The sequence below is a fragment of the Helianthus annuus genome, chromosome 16, assembly GCF_002127325.2.
Source record: "Helianthus annuus cultivar XRQ/B chromosome 16, HanXRQr2.0-SUNRISE, whole genome shotgun sequence".
Classification (NCBI taxonomy): domain Eukaryota; kingdom Viridiplantae; phylum Streptophyta; class Magnoliopsida; order Asterales; family Asteraceae; genus Helianthus; species Helianthus annuus.
Window position 1 is genome coordinate 124824925 of NC_035448.2, and position 20145 is coordinate 124845069.

At 40.7% G+C, this 20145-nt stretch overlaps 2 protein-coding genes and 1 non-coding gene across 3 annotated transcripts; all 3 read right to left on the reverse strand.

The window, feature by feature from the left end:
* Positions 1-5037: 5037 nt before the first annotated feature.
* LOC110919555 lies at positions 5038-5832 on the reverse strand. Its single transcript, XM_022163823.1, has one exon. It carries the CDS (start codon positions 5830-5832, stop codon positions 5038-5040), a length of 795 nt encoding a protein of 264 aa, XP_022019515.1.
* A 6057-nt stretch (positions 5833-11889) lies between these two features.
* LOC118488552 lies at positions 11890-11996 on the reverse strand. The gene has a single exon (XR_004885096.1). It is a non-coding gene; the product is annotated as a small nucleolar RNA R71 (small nucleolar RNA).
* A 5070-nt stretch (positions 11997-17066) lies between these two features.
* LOC110919556 lies at positions 17067-17639 on the reverse strand. The gene has a single exon (XM_022163824.1). It carries the CDS (start codon positions 17637-17639, stop codon positions 17067-17069), a length of 573 nt encoding a protein of 190 aa, XP_022019516.1.
* Positions 17640-20145: the final 2506 nt, after the last annotated feature.

Consider the following 20145-nt stretch of genomic DNA (forward strand, 5'->3'; position numbering starts at 1 on the left):
CAAAGCTACTGGCCCAATTGGACACCACCACCCTGCCCATACCCGACCTAGGCTGGCTGGGCTTTGCCTTGGACACCTCGTGGACAGCAGCCACACTCAGGCCCACCTAACACAACTACCGTTGGACCCTCACAACCACAACATGCCCATGTCACTACCATTAATGCTATGGAACCCACCCAGTTGCAACACGCTTTCTCTCCCATGACTATGCAACCTCCTGATGATCCATGGGTGATGGATACTGGTGCCTCCTCTCATCTCATACCAGATGAAGGTAGGATTTCTCCACTGAAACGTTGCCACTTAAAATCTATATATGTCGGTAATGGCCAAAGCATTCCAATTATTGGATCTGGGAACACTTCACTCCCATCCACCACACCTAACATTTCACCCCTACCAAAATCTCACATAACTGCCTTCCATAATCCACATTGGAATGCCGCCATGAATGACGAATATAGAGTATTAATTGACAATAAGACGTGGGATCTTGTACCAAGACCACCAAATGCCAATATCATTCAGTGCATGTGGCTATTTCGCCACAAATATCATTCGAATGGCACTTTACAATGGTACACGGCTCGTCTAGTTGTTAATGGCAAAAGCCAACAGGTGGGCATCGACTGTGACGAAACCTTTAGCCCGGTGGTAAAACTCACCACTATCCGGACGGTCCTTAGTTTAGCAGTTTCACGCTCTTGGCCTATCCATCAATTGGATGTCAAAAACGTGTTCTTACATGGAGATTTACAAGAAACAGTCTATATGTTTCAACCGTCGGGTTTCATTGACAAAACTAACCCAAATCATGTCTGCTTATTACGTAAGTCGCTATATGGTTTGAAGCAGGCACCACGGGCATGGTACCCACGGTTTGCTAATTATATCATCAATGCGGGTTCAAAAGTTCAATTTGTGATAACTCCCTCTTTGTCTACAGAAACGGCCCTCACATGGCATACTTATTGTTATATGTAGACGATATCATACTCACGACATCAGATCCCTCTCTTTTGCATAAATTTATTTCATCCATGTCTTGGGAATTTGTAATGACCGACCTCGGCCCTTTGCATCATTTTTTTGGGGATCTCTATTCGACAACAAGGCCGCGGTTTGTTCTTGTCACAGGAAATATATGCAATAGACATCATATTTAGAGCAAACATGGAAAATTGCAATGCCGTGTTCAACTTCGGTTGACACTCACACAAAGCTGAGTGCCACGAAAGGTGAACTTCTTATTGATGGAACCTTATATCGCAGCCTAGCTGGAGCATTACAATACCTAACCTTTACGAGGCCCAAATGACTATCATTTTCAATTCCTTAAATGGGTGCTTCGATATATCAAGGAAACCATCAATCATGGCCTTCACATTACACCCTCCAAATCACATACACTTATCGCATACTCTGATGCTGATTGGGGACGGTGCCCAGATTCGCGACAATCCACCTCTGGTTATTGCGTTTTCCTAGGAGACAATCTGATCTCCCGGTCATCTAAACGCCAACCTATTTTCACTCGTTCCAGTGCCGAGGCCGAATATCGAGCTGTTGCAAACACCGTCGCCGAAGCAAGCTGGCTACGAAACCTCCTTCTCGAACTATACGTTCCCACTAAACAGGCAACCATAGTTTATTGCGACAATATTTCTGCTGTTTACCTTTCAGGGAACCCCGTGCAACATCAACGTACCAAACATATGGAAATTGACATTCACTTTGTTTGAAAGCAAGTTCGAGTTGGAGTTGTCCGCGTCTTACATATTCCTACTGATTACCAGTGCGCGGATATTTTCACAAAAGGTCTTCCCCGCCAACTCTTTCAACGCTTTAAATCCAGTCTAAGCATCCGTCCTACTACAGCTCAGACTGCAGGGAAGATTTCTATCTATTTGATTTATGTAACAACTGTGTAATTGTGTATATCTTCCATAGTTAGTTGCCCTTATTTAGGAATGATAGCTGTAAATCAGTGGTATTCTCCACTATATATTCTGTAACATTTTCCTTGAAGAATGACAAAAACATTTACCAGTTTTCAAAAAGACGTTAATGTAGTTTGATATTTAAATTATGTGTCGAAAAATAAGAAGATTACTTGGACGCTAAGTCCAAGCTCAAATTTATGATCTAACAGAGCATGTTTTCAACTTTTTTTTTAACTCAAAACCGATCCAAACATAAATTTGAGTAATTGGTTCAAGTGTTCAACCGCCAGTCATAAAAAAATCCCTTAGTTCAACCACTGATATTTTTTTGAATGACAAATTTTTTTAGTTCCTATCATCTCTTGGATTTGAACTCAAAACCTCCCCTTCCAAACCCATGTATTTAGATGTTTTATCTTTACCAACGGATCACCACTCCATTGTAATCTAGTGATATTTTAACCCATATGAACTGAACCGACAAGGCTTTAATCCGGTTTTAGTAACGATTGTTTACAAATGAACATGAGTTAGTAGTATCATTAAATAACGATGGTTGTAGGATGTTTGAATTTTTTTTTTCAAGATTCCATTTTCAAGTTTTAAAATTAATCTTTCAAATCAAACTTTCATCAACGTATAGTAGAAGGTAGGCAACATCATGACCATGATGATAAATAAATAAGGAGTTATCCATCTTGCATTGAGAAAACCCATGTTGAAGCACAAAATCCGTAAACCGTTGATACCAAGCCCGGGGGGCCTGTTTAAGCCCGTAAAGAGATTTTTTTAGACGACAAACATGGTCGGGAAAATCACGTTGACGAAATCCCATAGGTTGATGCATATAGACGATCTCATGCAGGTGACCATGTAAAAAGGCATTCGTGACATCTAACTGGTGAATCGGCCAAGATTGAGAGAGGGCCAAAGTAAGAGCAGTCCAAATAGTGGTTAGTTTAACCACCGGACTGAATGTTTCACCACAATCAACTCCAACCTGTTGGCTACGACCATCACAAACCAACCTTGCTTTGTAGCATTCCAAAGTTCCGTCAGAGCGGAATTTTTGCTTAAATAACCACATACTGCGAATGATATTCATGTGCGGGGACCGAGGTACCAGTTTCCAGGTCTCATTTTTAATAAGTGCACTAAACTCGTTATTCATGGCATCGTACCATTCCGGAATGGACAAGGCAAGGTGTGGGTTTTTGGGAATTGGGACAAGGGTGGTAGCGTTAAGGTTGAAGAGTTGCTTGGTTTGGTGATGCCGTCCATGGCTCGAGTACGCATGGTACAGGTCAGTGGTTGGGTAGGAGGGGGTTGTATTGGATGCTGAGAGGTGGGGAAATAAGATGAAATTGGGTCGATGGGTGGTGGGTCCGTAGGTGAGCCAGGTGGGGAGGATTGAGGTACGGGTTGGGTTTGAGTAGGAATCATTGGGCCGATGGTTGGGGTTGGGCTGGTGAAAGAAATGAGGGGGCGGAGTGGGCCGGTAGAGGGGGCTGGGCCGGTGAAAGAGGTGAGGGGGTGAGATGGGCTAGACGAGTGGGTAGTGGGCAGTGAGCAGTGGGCCGGTGTGTGGGCTGTTAGATTCATGGGGATCAGAGGTGGGCGAGTGTGAGGGGGAGGGGTTGGGATGTATGTGGTTCCACAACAGTGGGGATATGGGAGGAGAAAGGAAGGTATAATTGTGGGGTGTGGTGGGGTGTTGGATGGAATATGGATAAATGGATTCCTTGAAATGGACATGACGAGAAATAAAGGTACGGTTAGTGGTGAGATCAAAGCATTTAAAGCCGCGATGATTTAAAGGGTAGCCGAGAAATAAACAAGGTTGGGAGCGGTTGGCAAGTTTATGTATGGTAGTAGATGGAAGGATGGGGAAGCAGAGACAACCAAACACACATAGGTGCGCGTAGGTTGGGAGGACATTGTAGAGGAGGGTTGTGGGGGATGAAAAATTGTGCGTTTTCTTTGGGAGAATATTAAGAAGGTAGGTGGCGGTTTCAAGAGCATGGTGCCAAAAATTGGATGGGAGGGAGGCTTGAGCTAAAAGGGTGCGAATCATATTATTAATGGTGCGAATTTTCCTTTCCGCTTTCCCATTTTGGGATGAGGTATGCGGATAGGAAAAACGAAAATACATGCCATTGATTTGGCAAAATTGTTTGAAATTATTGTTGGTATATTCTGTGCCATTATCACACTGAAACTGTTTAATTTTACGTTCAAACTGAGTGTGGATAAGGTTATAAAAGTGGGTGAATGTATTGTAAACTTGAGATTTATTTGTGAGTAGGTTTGTCCATAGAAAATCTGTATGATCATCAAGAAATAATATGTAATATCGATGTCCACCGGTACTTAAGACCGGGGAGGTCCACAAATCACTGTGAATAATATCAAAAGGTAAAGAAGTTTTATTAATAGAGTCATAAAACGAAAGTTTAACGCTCTTACCAAAAACGCAATACTGACAAAGTGTATTGTTTGGTTTACTAAAATTAATAAAGGAACTAGACTTTAATGATTGCAAAAGAGAGCGGTCCGGGTGCCTAAGGCGTTGATGCCAACGCTCTTGAGAGATAGCGGCCAAAGCGGTAGGTGAGGTAGGAGACTTGATAAAGTTGGTGGTGAGAGGATAGAGGTCGCCCGAGCTATTGCATCGTAGGATAGGTTCCTTGGTCTTGAGATCCTTCACAAGAAAACCAAACGGGTCAAATTTAATTGAAAGTAAGTTGTCCGTCGTTAGACGTCGAACGGATATGAGGTTCTTAATGAGATTAGGGGCATATAAGACATTGTTAAGTTTGAATGGTGGAAAGGGTGGTGGGAGAGTTTGGTTGCCTTGTCCAACTAGGTCAGATGGTTGGCTCAAAGAGAGAGTATAAAGTGCCTGAGCAATATCAGTCGGCGTCGGGTTGTATGTGGCCGTATGGGCCTGATCAGGTCGAGGGCCCAGTATGCCTAGACTTCCATTGGGCCGCGGCACAGAAGGGTAAGGGCAAGGTGGGGTTGGGCTAGTTTGTGGGCTGAATGTGTTTGCTTGACCAAGAAGAGAGGCCCACTGACTATTGGCCCAATTTTAGGGGAAGACAATGTAGGGGTGTGGTGATTGACCGGTGTAGGAGGTTGAGCCGCGAGTCCGACCCGGCTGGGAGAAGTTGCAGCGGCCTCTGCCACGTCCGCGAGTACGTCCTCGGCCACGGTGGGAGTCCGACCGGGCCTCAGATGGAGCCTGGGGAGCGGAGTTGGTCGACGGAGAGGACCGACTTTGGCTTTGAGTGTGTAGGGCAGTAGCGGCTTGGGAGGCAGAGTGCATAGCTTGGTTGGCTTTGGCGGTCTCGTTCATGCATAACTGTGAACGGACGTCGAAGAAGGAGGGAAGGGGCTTGGTGTTCTGAAGAATAGTAGCCACGGTCTCGTATTGTTCGGTGAGGCCAGCCAAGGTTTGAAGGACGAGGGACTGTTCGTCGACCGGCGCGTCAACTTTGCTGAGTTGATCTGCCAAGACTTTGATCTCATGGCAGTAGGCGTTCATGTTAGGAAAATTCTCTAGACGGATGGTGGCGAATTTTTGTTTTAGGTAGAGGGCACGAGTAGCTTTGTTGTCTTGGAAAAGGGATTCAATGGCTTTCCAGGCATCATAGGCGGTGATTTTGGTTTTTATGACCGTTTTGAGTAGGCTCGTGGAGATGGTGCCATATATCCATTGAAGGACTATGGCATCGAGGCGTTCCCACGAGTCGGTAGGAGAAGCGATGGGTCTGGTTGTTTGTCCTTGTCGGTTGAGGAGGAGGGAGTAGTGGGTGGTGGGCGAGGGGCGAGGTGGTCGGAGACGAGATATCCCGTACAGTGGAGGCGAAAAAGTTCCGACCATGTATTATAATCGGCGGCCTTGTGATTGAGGGTTACCGGGATGAAGGTTTTTATGTTGGAGACGGTGACGGCTGGATGAAGCTTGTTATTGGCCATGGCGAAGTGCAGGGGAAAAATTGAGAGGGAAGAGTAGTAAGGGGCGACGGCAGGCTGAGAAGAAAGAAGAGAGGATCAGGGTTAGGCTGATACCATGTAAGATTATGGTTTGTCAAGCTTGATCTCTTTCATTCACAATTACTCAACATATACAGTTACAATGAGATCTCCTATTTTTGGAGATAAATAATACAATAATAACTATACAATCCCTAGCGTAATTAGCGTAGTCTATTAAAAACCATATCTACACTTTCAAATCAAACTTGATCTATCGTTTTCTCATTTCTAAGCCTAAGTAGAGGTGTTTACGGATTTATTTTAACGTTTTTTAGAGTCAAACTGTGAGTCAGACTGTTAGCTTTTTAAAGGTGTTTACGGTTTTGGCTTATTTAGCTTTTATAAAAAGCATATTGAATGAAAAAAGTTGTGTAGAATGCATAAACCGAGCTGTCTAAAATAAAAGAAGCCATCAAATACAAACAGAAAAACAGTCCAAAAAGTAGATAAATGAATTCTTCTGCTTTTCTTTATAAAAAGCATATAATATTGAATGAAAAAGTGTGGACTGCATAATAAACCCATGTTCAACTAATTCTTCTGCTTTTCTCCATTGCCAAGTTGGTTTTAACATGATTTTAGACGTTATTGACTTGGAGGCCCATCACACATTAAGCAAGCAAAAACCCTCTTGGATTGGGTCTTTCTTTCTTTTTTTCATTAACGGTTAAAGATTTTCTTTTTCCTTGGATTGGGTTGCACTTCTAAGCTAACACTTCCATTTTATTAAAACCCAATAGAAGATATAAATAATCCAATATATCTAATGTGAAAGTGTATCGTACATTTTGCCTTAACGTACGGGCGTACGTAATTTCAAATTCACAAGTTATAACAAAAGGTTGCATGTTGTAAAAACAAAAGTTCACATGTTAAAAAAAATCACATGTGTATTAAAAAAATAAAAATCGCATGTTGTTCAAAAAACCAAACTCGCATGTTATAAACCATTTTTCACACGTTGATACTGAATCTCGTATGCTTCGTACGTTAAGACAATTTGTACAATAGCTGGCCCTATATCTAACATAACATAATTAGAAAATTATTTTCATCTCTTACGGTAAGGTGGTTTTATATGATTTTGAGAATTCAAAACCGTAAATCAAACTTTTCAACATGGTTGAAAGTTTTTAAACCGACCGATCGAAAGTTAATAAAAAAACCGACCATGAAACCAAACTAATGAGCGGCTTGAGCAGCTTTTTTGTTTAAAACAAAACCGTGAACACCCCTAAGCCCAATCTAAGGCCATGGGATGAACATTTGGGGTGTTAAAGGTGACATGACATGTTAGCCGGCATTACACACCGCTTTCTCCTCCTTGTGTAAAGGGGCGTTAAAAAGATTATTTGTAAACATGTTAACGATTCAAGAGATTGAGTTAATTATTCTTTTATTTTTAAACCAAAAGCCACTAAAAATATGGTTAGATGAATTTAATAGGATTAAATAATTTCCTTAAAGTGGGACGGAGTGAAATAGGAAAAAGTGGATAGTGTTACACTTATGTAAAATTAAAAAGAATTAAAGTATACCTAATACATCAAATTAAATATATGAACATAAATAGTACTAGATCAATTTATTTGGCCCACTAATTCGATAGTGATTAATTGTGTACAGCATTTAAATGATTAATTATGTACAGCATTTAAATGATTAATTATGTAGTTTTATTATTTATTAGTAACTGTGCACTTATTCACACACCCTCACCTTTTTTTAACACCCACCCCCACTTATAATCCTCGTATAACTTATAATCCTCGTATAGTTTTATATAGGAACATTCATGAACTTTTTGTGAATTTGTTCGGCGAAAAATTCATTTAAGTTTGTTTATTTAATAAATGAACGAACATAAACAAATTTTTTCGTCCATTTAATTAAATGAACAAACATGAAAACATGTTTTGTTCGTTTATTTATGTTCGTAAACATTCATTTATTTTCGTTCACTTACGTTCATTTATGTTCGTTTAAGCTTTATTATAAGTAGTTATATTTATATAAATATAAACTTAAAAGTGGATTTATAACTACCTACGTAAATAAAATTAAATAATTGGTAATTTTTTTTTTGAAAGATCAATTTCATTCAAAACGCCAATGCCAGCGGCAACCTGAAACAAGACGAAACTGGAAGCCGCAGCCGCAAACAAACAGCCAATTACATCAAGTTAAAAGTACACCAACTATTCCAATCGACACTTTTCTTTTTGAACCTATGTTTGAACCACAAAAAACTGATAGACTTCACATCCGCCACTATGTCCACCACGTTGCTATCCCGCTGAGAAAAAACCCGATCATTCCTGGTTTTCCAAATCTTCCAACACGTCACAATAACCACTCCTCGAATAACCTCAGCCTTAATCTTTGAGCTTCCAACGTACTTATGAATATCCAAAAGATCCCGAATAGAAAAAGCAAAAATTTGGGGGATCTGACACCACGCCGAGATCGCCTGCCACACTCCGGTTGTTATGCTACAAGCGGTAAACAAATGTTCAGTCGTTTCCTCCTGATCACCACACAAACTACACTCCGCGCTTTCCAAAGCAATGTTCCTCTTCCTAATCGCAACTTTCGTAGGAAGACGATCACGCTCAGCCCGCCACATAAAGATATTACACTTTATAGGAATCCATTTACACCAAACAAACTCGTCTTCATTAAGGACTAGATCATCTTGCATCATTAAACGCTTAACAGCCGCTACAGAGAACTCCTCGTCCTTTATCCCCAACCATCGCCAACCATCTGTAGCTTCTGTCATAACCGCCTGATCAATAACCGCACAACAGTCTTCGAACTGCTGTAGTTCTTCCACAGACATCACCTGATGCCTCCACTTCCAGCTAAAACCGCCCTGTATCCTCCGCTCCTTTATCCTATCAAAGACACTGCATTTTTTTTCTGTTTCCAGGAGAAACAACAAAGGGAACAAGTTTTTTAACGGTTCCGTTCCGACCCAAACATCTAGCCAGAAACGAACTTCTTTACCATCACCAATTTGTCCTTTGATTCTTTCAGTAACACGTTTCCCACCCAGCTTTAGCGATTTTTCCATCCTAACAATCGTGTTCCAATGCGATGATAAGCGTGTATTAGTCGGAAACACCTCCCACCGTCTCTTCCCCCCATGGATAGCATCAACCACAATTTTCCACAACGCGTCTTTATCAGTACGATACCTCCATATCCACTTAGCCAAAAGCGACTATTTGCACCAATCTAACCGAGATAGCCCCAACCCCCCATGACTTTTTGGATACGTAACTTTCTCCCACGCCACCCAATGAACCTTCTTAACTCTGATGTGTGTAAAATGCAACATATAAATTACATCAAATAAGGCATAAAACTAACCCTTTTTAAGTACTAATGTTGGAAAAAGAGTGTTTTTGTCTTCCTTTTGTATTTTCAGGATGAAATGAGCTCAAATTCACAAAAGTAGCAAAAAGACAGCTAAATCTAACATAAATACAAGAAAAGGAACAAAAGTGGATTGCCCGACCCCTCACGGCATCCTCCCAAGCAAGAATAGAGAAGTCAGAAGACTGAACACGCCCCGTGCTCAGCCAGCACGGGGCCGTGCCCAAGAAGCAGCAGAAAAGACAAATCTATAGAAGCTTCTATTGCCCACCACGGGGCCGTGTCTAGTGAGCACGGGGGCGTGGCGAAAGTACAGCAGGCGCATTAATTGTAATTGCGAATTACAATTAATGAAGAGAGATAGTGTCAGACGGGCACGGGGGCGTGTCCAGCGGACACGGGGCCGTGCCCAGCCTTCTGTTTAGCCTATAAATAGGAGTGCTTGGCTTCATTTCAACTCATCCCTTGGCACACCACCTCTCTCACACTTCTCCACCACCCACCACCATCACAACACCATCATCCACCACCATCATCCATTGTCCATCATAGAGTGTGTGAGTCGTCTCGGGATCCAAGATTGATCGTAAGAGTTCTTGACAATCAAGGCCATGTTTGCCTAAGTCTCTTACATCACTTGGTGAAGACAAGTGTTTAGTATAATACTTTTTATTTTTAATCTTTTGCACTTTTTATTTGGTTTTGTATTAATGACTTTAATAACTAGTTACTTATGTTGAATGTGATCTTTCCTTATCGTTTGTCCGTGGTGTTTTGGCGTTATTTTACTGTCTATATAAAATAAAGGATTTTCACCATTCATATCTCCACGGTCTATATGGAGGTATGTTGGCTACCTGGTCGGGGGTTAAGGGAACGGTTTGGTAAGGGTCTTGCCCTTGTTCAGCGTTTAGAGGTCCAGCAAGGGACCTGGGTCAAATTTAGTAGGATCTCCTTCAATGCCCATAGGTATTGGATGGCGGGGATCCAAACTCTTTGACCCCCTCATAAGTTAACTACTATTAATACTATAACCCGGCTATTTAGGACTGTATCCCTGCCGACTCAGACTACTTAGCCGAGGGTAAGGTCACCGCCAAAAGCGGGGCCTACTATAATTTGCATTAATAACTTAATTCATTATCTTTCAATAATCCGACCCTTTAGGATTGTATCCTTGCTGACTCAAACTACTGGGTTGAGGGTAACGTCACCTTCAAAAGAGGGGCCTACTACAATAACTAAGATAATCTCTTAAACAAGTGCAAAAGTGCGAAAATAATCAAAGGTTATACTAATACACGAGTCGGATCCAAGTGATTCATCTTGTCTATCTGTTTTTATTTTTATTTTATTTTTCAGCATTTAGTTAGTTTTTATTTTCTTAGTTTAAAAACCTTTTCTAACTTTTTGATTTGATTAGACGTTGAGGATAAACCGGTACTAAAAGCTCTTGTGTCCTTGGACGACCTCGGTATCTTACCAACACTATACTACGTCCACGATGGGTGCACTTGCCCATATGTGTGTTTAGTGTTAGTAAATATCGTGTTTTATAAATTTAAAACTTGGCTAAAAGTGTAAAAAGGGCTTAAATATACATCTAAAAATATATTACACTACACACGCATCAAGTTTTTGGCGCCGTTGCCGGGGACACAAGGATTTTAAGAAAGTTAGGAATCAACGGCCTAATCATATTTTTATTTTTCTTTTTATTTTTTTAGGATTTTCTTAGTTTTTCAGCTTCTGCAGAGCTCAGCACGGCCGTGCCTGGTCGGACACGGGCCGTGCCCAGCATCGTTACTGGCAGTTTTTAGTTTTCCAAGTTACAGAAGGCTGAACACGGGGCCGTGTCGGTGCAACACGGGGTCGTGTCCAACTTTCCAGTAACTGGGATCTGGAAAACAATCACTGTAACTCCGACCACGGGCTGTGTTCGTTGAGCACGGGGCCGTGGTGAACCTTCTGACCAGCATTCTTTTCTGTTTTTATTGCAGGACTTGGAACCAGACGCCATCCTACGTAGTGTATGAGCTCCAGTTCTAATAAGGACATAAAAGAACCTCTAGAAGAACCCGAACGCTTTCTCAGAAAAAGACTAAAAGCTAAAAACCAAGAGAAAGTTTCGGGGAATCCACCCATGGCGGACCAACGTACCCTCATGGATTATCTACGACCCACCGTAGGTAACCTAGGTGCCGCTATCAATGCACCGAATGTTGAAGCCAATAACTTCGAACTTCGGCCGCATTTGATACAAATGCTCCAAAACTCCGCAACCTTCCATGGGCTTGCGGACGAGGATCCCCATCTACATATTACTAATTTCTTAGAAATATGTGACACCTTTCGGATCAATGGAGCATCAAATGACGCCATCCGCCTCCGAATGTTTCCTTTTTCACTAAAAGACCGAGCGAAAGCTTGGCTCAACGCCCTCCCAGCTGGATCGGTAAACACCTGGGATGAACTAGCCCAAAAATTTCTATATAAGTATTTCCCTCACGCTAAAACGGCTAAATTAATGACTGAAATTAATACATATTCATAAGAGGACGGGGAATCCTTATATGAAACTTGGGAAAGGTTCAAGGAACTATTATGCAAGTGTCCCCATCATGGCCTTGCGATATGGCAACAAGTATCCACTTTCTATAATGGATTGTTGCCACACACAAGGCAGACACTTGACTCTAGCTCCGGGGGACTTTTAGGTAATCGCCGCCCGCATGAAATATATAACCAAATTGAGGAAATTGCTCAAACCAATTTTCAGTGGCACACTCCCCGAGGAAATAAATCTATTGTCCCGGGCGCCCATAAGGTTGATGAAAGCACTTCTTTGCAAGCCCAAATCGAAGCCCTTTCTTCAAAAATAAAAAAATTAGAAATGACAAAAACAGTCTCGGTTATGGCTTGTGAAGGGTGTGGTGGGACACATGAAAATTGGAGTTGTATGAAAGAAACGGAAGATCAACAAGAGTCGGTAAGCTACATTGATAATAGACCTAGGCCGTCGGGTCCTCCAACGGGCACCTACAACCAAGGATGGCGAAGCCACCCAAACCTTGGTTGGAGAGAGCCCGGCAATAGTAGTAACCAACAAACCCAACGAACAAACTTTCAACAACCAAGAAACGAGTCACAAAATTTCACTCAACAAGGTGGACGAGAAAGGCTTGAAGATACTGTATCTCGCCTCATCTCCGACACTGAAAAGAAAAACTCGGAAAGGTTTCTACAATTAGAGTCAAATTTTAGAAATCAACAAGCTAGTATTCAAAACATAGAAAAACAATTAAATCAACTAGCTCAAAATTTTTCCGAGAGACCACAAGGTGCATTACCAAGCAATACCGAAACAAACCCAAAAGCACAAGTTCATCTCATTACGTTACGAAACCGAACCGTGGGGCCTGCGGAGGCGCCACCGCCAACAGAAGAAATTATACCCCCGCCTCTGCAGGAAAAGAACTCCCCTCCGTCATCAGAGCCTGCCAAGGCTCCTCGAGTTCCGTACCCCGGTAGGTTAATTCGTCAAAAGACCAATGAGCAATTCGCAAAATTCGAAAGTCTGTTAAAACAATTGCGTGTCAATATTCCTTTTATTGATGTCCTAACCCAAATGCCCAAATACTCTAAGTTCATGAGGGACTTCCTCACTCATAAAAAGAAAATTGAAACTTTGCAATTAGTTAACTTAGGCGAAGAATGCTCTGCTCTCGTACTCAACAAACTTCCCCAAAAGAAAATCGATCCCGGAAGCTTCACGATTCCCTGCTCAATCGGGGATTCCCCCGTTCGTAATGCACTAGCCGATCTTGGGGCTAGCATTAACCTCATGCCCTCATCAATGTTTAAAAGACTCGGCCTAGGAACAATGAGCCCTACAAAAATGAGCATACAACTTGCTGATCGATCCGTCAAATTCCCGCAAGGTGTCATCGAAAATGTCCTGGTAAAGGTAAGCAAATTCGTCTATCCGGCCGACTTTGTCATACTCGATATGGAGGAAGACACCGAGGTCCCCCTCATACTAGGGAGACTATTTCTTGCCACCGCACAAGCAGTGGTAGATATGAATGATGGAACGCTCACCTTGAGGTACGGGGATGATGAAGTAAAATTCGGAGTTGGGAAGAGAATAGAAGACGACGACCCGGTCAACTACATGAAGGTTATTGATTCAAGTTTGGATGCGGCTCTCCGACGGTGTAACATGGGATGCCAAACATCCCACTCAGAAAACATATAACCTCACATTGGGTCTAGCCAAGGACCCTTATAAACGTGGCGCACCACGGAGGCATTCCGCGGAACTATCTTTAGTTTAGTTTAATATTTTAGTTTTATTTTGCAGGAATAAAACACACTCATGGTGGTAAAGGATGAAAAGGGAAACGAGAAAAATGGCTCCATGCACAAGAACAAGGCAACCCGACATAAATATCTCCATTACAGAAGGCTCAACACGGGCCGTGTCCAACCAACAAGACCCCGTGCTGAACCCCCTGCAGAAAATTGCCCAGTTCAGGTAACTGGACACGGGCCGTGCTCACCAGACACGCCCCCGTGTCCAGGCTTCTGTCTCATTTCTTTAATTTTTGTTACTGGCACCTGAACACGGGACCGTGTCCGGTCCCCACGGGGCCGTGTCCAGACTGCCAGTAACATAAATCTTTGCTTTTTAACACCGTATTACACATCCAATCAACCTAAAAATTTATTTTTGGGACACATTGAGGACAATGTGTAATTTAAGTGTGGGGGGAAGCTAAAACCTTGAAATTTTGCAAGTCCTATTAACAAGCCTTACACAAAACTCTATTGTAACCGCTAAACACCCCAAATTTTTCAAAATTTTTCATTTTTTTTATTTGTCTAAAGTTTAAGTTGGAATCCTAAGATCAATAAGGTTATATTTTTACAAATTTACAACTGAAGAGCGTCGTGATAACAAGAACCAACATAAGAAAATTATGAAACGGCATGACAAACTTAGTTAAAATTTGATTCTATATACTTGATCACATAAAAATCCATTCCCACAAAAGTGAGTTTTGAGCCTTTATTGAGCATACAAAATTTACATCTTTTGACTAAATGCTCATTTTTCGTTTCTTGTGTGAATAGCCGCTTGGTTCTTACGACTCTAGAACTTGCCACGACGATTCATTCCCGGTCCTTACCAACTTAAACCCAAGTAAGTAAATGATGGAGGCATTAGGACTAACCCATTTTTTTTCTACACCATTATTTTTCAATTTTTTTACCACCTACCCAAAATCCCCCTAGTTAACCCCCTTTGAGCCTAAACCTTTCATTTCTTTACCCTAAAAAACCCTTTTTACCCACCAAAAACCCTTTTCATTTTCACCCTTTATTTTAGTAACAAGCTCGGTTTTTTCGTGTGAAAAAAAAATTTGATGATGAAGTTAGAAATAAACAAACAAAGCTATCAAAACAAAAAGCTTGTTTGGAGAAATACTTCGAAATAAAAAGTCAATAAAACAAAGTGTTTTACGAAAACCGACGCTTTTTACACCTTTTTCGCCCTTTTACTAACCACTAACCCAACCACCCACCTTTAGCCCAAGCCTAACCCTTCACCCAAAAAGCCCTCTTGATATTTACAAAGGTATAAAGTTAAAAAGGAGGAGGATTGATTGCTTGGCAAGCTTATGGTAGGAATAAGTTCCATGCCGCTCTCGAGTGATTCACTAAAAATACACCTTCGGCCGAGTGTTGAGTGATCCCCCGTGAGGTATGTGAACTTGTATATAGATGAAATTTTAAAAAGGCATGCTATGCCCAAATAAGTAATTTCTCTTATGAAACGTTCTAAATAAATCATAACGAATAGGATTGTAAATAAATAAAAATAAAACCCAAAAAGATCTTGGATTCCCGACACTCTATGACAAGCCAAAAACCTTCTCTTCTACCCATTCCATTTGGGAGTGTAAGCCACATATTAAAGAGTTTTGCTTGAGGACAAGCAAAAGTTCAAGTGTGGGGGTATTTGATGTGTGTAAAATGCAACATATAAATTACATCAAATAAGGCATAAAACTAACCCTTTTTAAGTACTAATGTTGGAAAAAGAGTGTTTTTGTCTTCCTTTTGTATTTTCAGGATGAAATGAGCTCAAATTCACAAAAGAAGCAAAAAGACAGCTAAATCTAACATAAATACAAGAAAAGGAACAAAAGTGGATTGCCTGACCCCTCACGGCATCCTCCCAAGCAAGAATAGAGAAGTCAGAAGACTGAACACGCCGTGCTCAGCCAGCACGGGGCCGTGCCCAAGAAGCAGCAGAAAAAACAAATCTATAGAAGCTTCTATTGCCCACCATGGGGCCGTGTCCAGTGAGCACGGGGGCGTGGCGAAAGTACAGCAGGCGCATTAATTGTAATTGCGAATTACAATTAATGAAGAGAGATAGTGTCAGACAGGCATGGGGGCGTGTCCAGCGGACACGGGGCCGTGCACAGCCTTCTGTTCAGCCTATAAATAGGAGTTCTTGGCTTCATTTCAACTCATCCCTTGGCACACCACCTGTCTCACACTTCATCCACCACCCACTACCATCACAACACCATCATCCACCACCATCATCCATTGTCCATCATAGAGTGTGTGAGTCGTCTCGGGATCCAAGATTGATCGTAAGACTTCTTGATAATCAAGGCCATGTTTGCCTAAGTCTCTTAAATCACTTGGTTTAGACAAGTGTTTAGTATAATACTTTTTATTTTTAATCTTTTGCACTTTTTATTTGGTTTTGTATTAATGACTTTAATAACTAGTTACTTATGTTGAAGGTGATCTTTCCTTATCGTTTGTCCGTGGTGTCTTGGCATTATTTTACTGTCTATATAAAATAAAGGATTTTCACCATTCATATCTCCACGGTCTATATGGAGGTATGTTGGCTACCTGGTCGGGGGTTAAGGGAACGGTTTGGTAAGGGTCTTGCCCTTGTTCAGCGTTTAGAGGTCCTGCAAGGGACCTGGGTCAAATTTAGTAGGATCTCCTTCAATGCCCATAGGTATTGGATGGCGGGGATCCAAACTCTTTGACCCCCTCATAAGTTAACTACTATTAATACTATAACCCGGCTATTTAGGACTGTATCCCTGCTCACTCAGACTACTTAGCCGAGGGTAACGTCACCGCCAAAAGCGGGGCCTACCATAATTTGCATTAATAACTTAATTCATTATCTTTCAATGATCCGACCCTTTAGGATTGTATCCTTGCTGACTCAAAGTACTGGGTTGAGGGTAACGTCACCTTCAAAAGAGGGGCCTACTACAATAACTAAGATAATCTCTTAAACAAGTGCATAAGTGCGAAAATAATCAAAGGTTATACTAATACACGAGTCGGATCCAAGTGATTCATCTTGTCTATCTGTTTTTATTTTTATTTTATTTTTCAGCATTTAGTTAGTTTTATTTTCTTAGTTTAAAAATCTTTTCTAACTTTTTGATTTGATTAGACGTTGAGGATAAACCGGTACTAAAAGCTCTTGTGTCCTTGGACGACCTCGGTATCTTACCAACACTATACTACGTCCACGATGGGTGCACTTGCCCATATGTGTGTTTAGTGTTAGTAAATATCGTGTTTTATAAATTTAAAACTTGGCTAAAAGTGTAAAAAGAGCTTAAATATACATCTAAAAATATATTACACTACACACGCATCAACTCCATCAACATAACCCCATAAAAATCGCTTTATCATTCCTTCTATATCTCTCAAAACTTTAGCCGGAGCTTTAAACAACGAAAAACAGTACGTAGGAAGGCTTTCTAAAACAGATTTGATTAACGTGTACCTTCCTCCAATAGACAGCGCCGATGCTTTCCATTTAGACAACCGATTCTTCACCACCTCAATGACCGAATCCCAGTTACTCACTTTATTCATATTTGCCCCCACCTTGATACCCAAATACACGAAAGGAACCGTACCCGTCTTACAACCCAAAACTTCCGACATGCCTTCCACCTCCGCGTTTGACACTCCCAACCCAAAAAGATTAGACTTCAATAAATTAATCTTCAACCCAGAACAAACGTTAAAAACTCTTAAGAGTCTTGTGACCGTTCTAACATTTTCCAACGACCAACTCCCCATCATCAAGGCATCATCTGCGTACAGAAGATGTGAAATATCGAATCCTCCATTTGGAAGTTTTACACCCTTCAAAATTTTCAAGGACACCGCCTTATTAATCATACTAGCAAACGCTTCCATGACGATGATGTAAAGAAATGGCGAGATAGGATCCCCTTGTCTAATTCCTTTCGAACAATTAAACATAAACGTAGGCAAGCCATTTGTAACGCCCCAAAAATTAGAATGTAAATATTTGTCGTGTGTTCATATATGACACGTTATGAAATTAATAACTAGGCTATTTAACCTAGTTAAGGGTGTGGTCAAAAGTATTAAATGATGAAGGTAGTGTCGGTTATGTTTTAAAGGCAAACCCGAGGGGTTAAAGTGGAACAAGATGGAAGTTGTGTTATTAAAAGAAAATATCTAACACACACAAACACACACATACGTGTGTTCGAGAGAGAGAGAGCAGGAGGCTCCCATGGAGCCTCAAACCCTAGTTCCATCTTTATGCTCAAATCGGAAGGCAAGATGAAGCTCAAATCCATAACCGAGCGTGGATTAATGATCTTCAACACGAGGGGATCATAAGGTATGTCGAAAATCTAAGATTGGTGATCATGTGTAAAATGGGTTATGTTCTAATCCGTGAGTTCAAGTGAAATTGAGCATTGGTATGTGTTATAATCATCATATAGAACATGGATTATGCATGGTTTAGGTTAATTTGATGTTTAAGGGTGAAACCCGTTTGTTATGGTGAAGATGATGACATGGATAAATCATCTATGTCTAAATTCTTGCTTAAAATTGATGTATTTTGATTTGTAAGATGGATTCTTATGAGGGGAATTGAAAGAAATGTGATACTAGTATGTTTGATGTTTATGCATGTATGATTCATGTTGATTAGAAGGAAGAAATTGATGAATTATGTATGTGATTAGAAGGATATGCATGAACTAGTTGTACACTATGCTTACAAGGTAGTACACATATCAAAAGCATGATGAAATTATGAAGAAATTAAGATTAGATCACTTGTAAGTGATTAATAAGTAGTTATGAAGTGGGTTTTAAATGATGTAATGTAAATTGATGATTTACTTATGTTAACAATGTTTGGAATCATACATGCGTGTGAGTGTTTAAAGAAATTGGATAAGAAATGGTGAATTGTTGTTAGATGAAGTGGACAAAATGTGATGATAATATGTATGATGTTTAATTTTAAATACCACATGTTGATTAGTAGAAGGATTTGATGAACTATGTATGAATTTAGAAGATTGTGCATGAATTAGTTGTACGTTATGCTTAAAAGATGGTACGCACCCCAATCGCATGATAAAATGTATGTATTGTCGTCCGTATAGTCGATTATGATGTTGCGGGTATATAATGATAAGTCGAAAGTTAAACTAAATGAACCGTTGACTTCTAAAAGTCAACCGTGTATAAGAAGGATGGTTAGGCGGGTTGTCCTAATTGTAAGATTAAGGTAAGTTATATGGAGCGCGTTTGACGAATGTGTGTTTAATGCGATGACATGATGGTTTACATGAGTTTGAAATGATATGAATTTGGTCACATGTATTATGCTTGCTAGAAGTAACTAATGAAAGTCAAATAGGAATTGTGCGATCGATATGATCGTTAACATGTACAATTATGTATGCTAATAAGAATGTGATTTCGATGACATGGAAGTATAGGAATCATGTCGAGACGGAATCAAGCACGGAAGGCTAACGGGTCAAAAGTGGCGAGGAAACGAGTATGAACATGGACGCACGAGGTAAGTGATTTCTTTGTAATCACTTCTTAGTTGTTTATGGAAAGTTATGTGCAATTTAATTAAGTATGGTGATCGAGGTCAAGTAGGAAAGAATTGTATGAGACCGATGAAGTATTAAACGGATCTCCGAGCGAGGTATATGTGATTAAGAACTGTAGCTAAGTAGTAGGATTGGTTACTTATGCAAGGGAGTCCTTTGTTGTTAAGGATAGAGCAAAGTTGACAAAAACGCCCTTGATGGGTAAAACGAGCAAATGGTCTTAAAAGTTGATTACAAACAAGCTATTTGATTAAATGAATGTTTTGAAAAAACAAGAAAGCGAGAAGTATGGTTGTCGTAAGCTAAAGACCTTAAAATGCGCAAATACCCTTAACGGTTCAAAATAAGCTCTTGAGCGAAAATGGGTCAAGAGGATGCAAGGCATCCGATAACTTAATCTTGTATGATATACAATGTGGACATTATTAAGTTCATAAGAAGTCTTGGTCAAACAAACTAGTTTTGTGGATGAAGGCATGAACGGGTCGAATAAATCATAAATGAATAACAAGGCGATAGCGTGTAAGTTATGAATTTCCTTAATCCGGATATGGGATTTTAGGTTCATATGATAGAATGTGAATTTACAAGCATGTAGGAAGAAACGGGAGGTCAAACGGGTAAACGGTTCAAAAGTTACGTGCGTTTTAGTGCGTACGGACGACGAAACGAACCTGCAGAAAACTGCAAAAACTAGAGGGCGTCGCCGACGGGTAGGGTACCTAAATGTGGGATCCTAAAGAATATGTAGTAATAAGGTACCTAAATGTGGGATCCTAAAGAATATGTAGTAATATGGTACC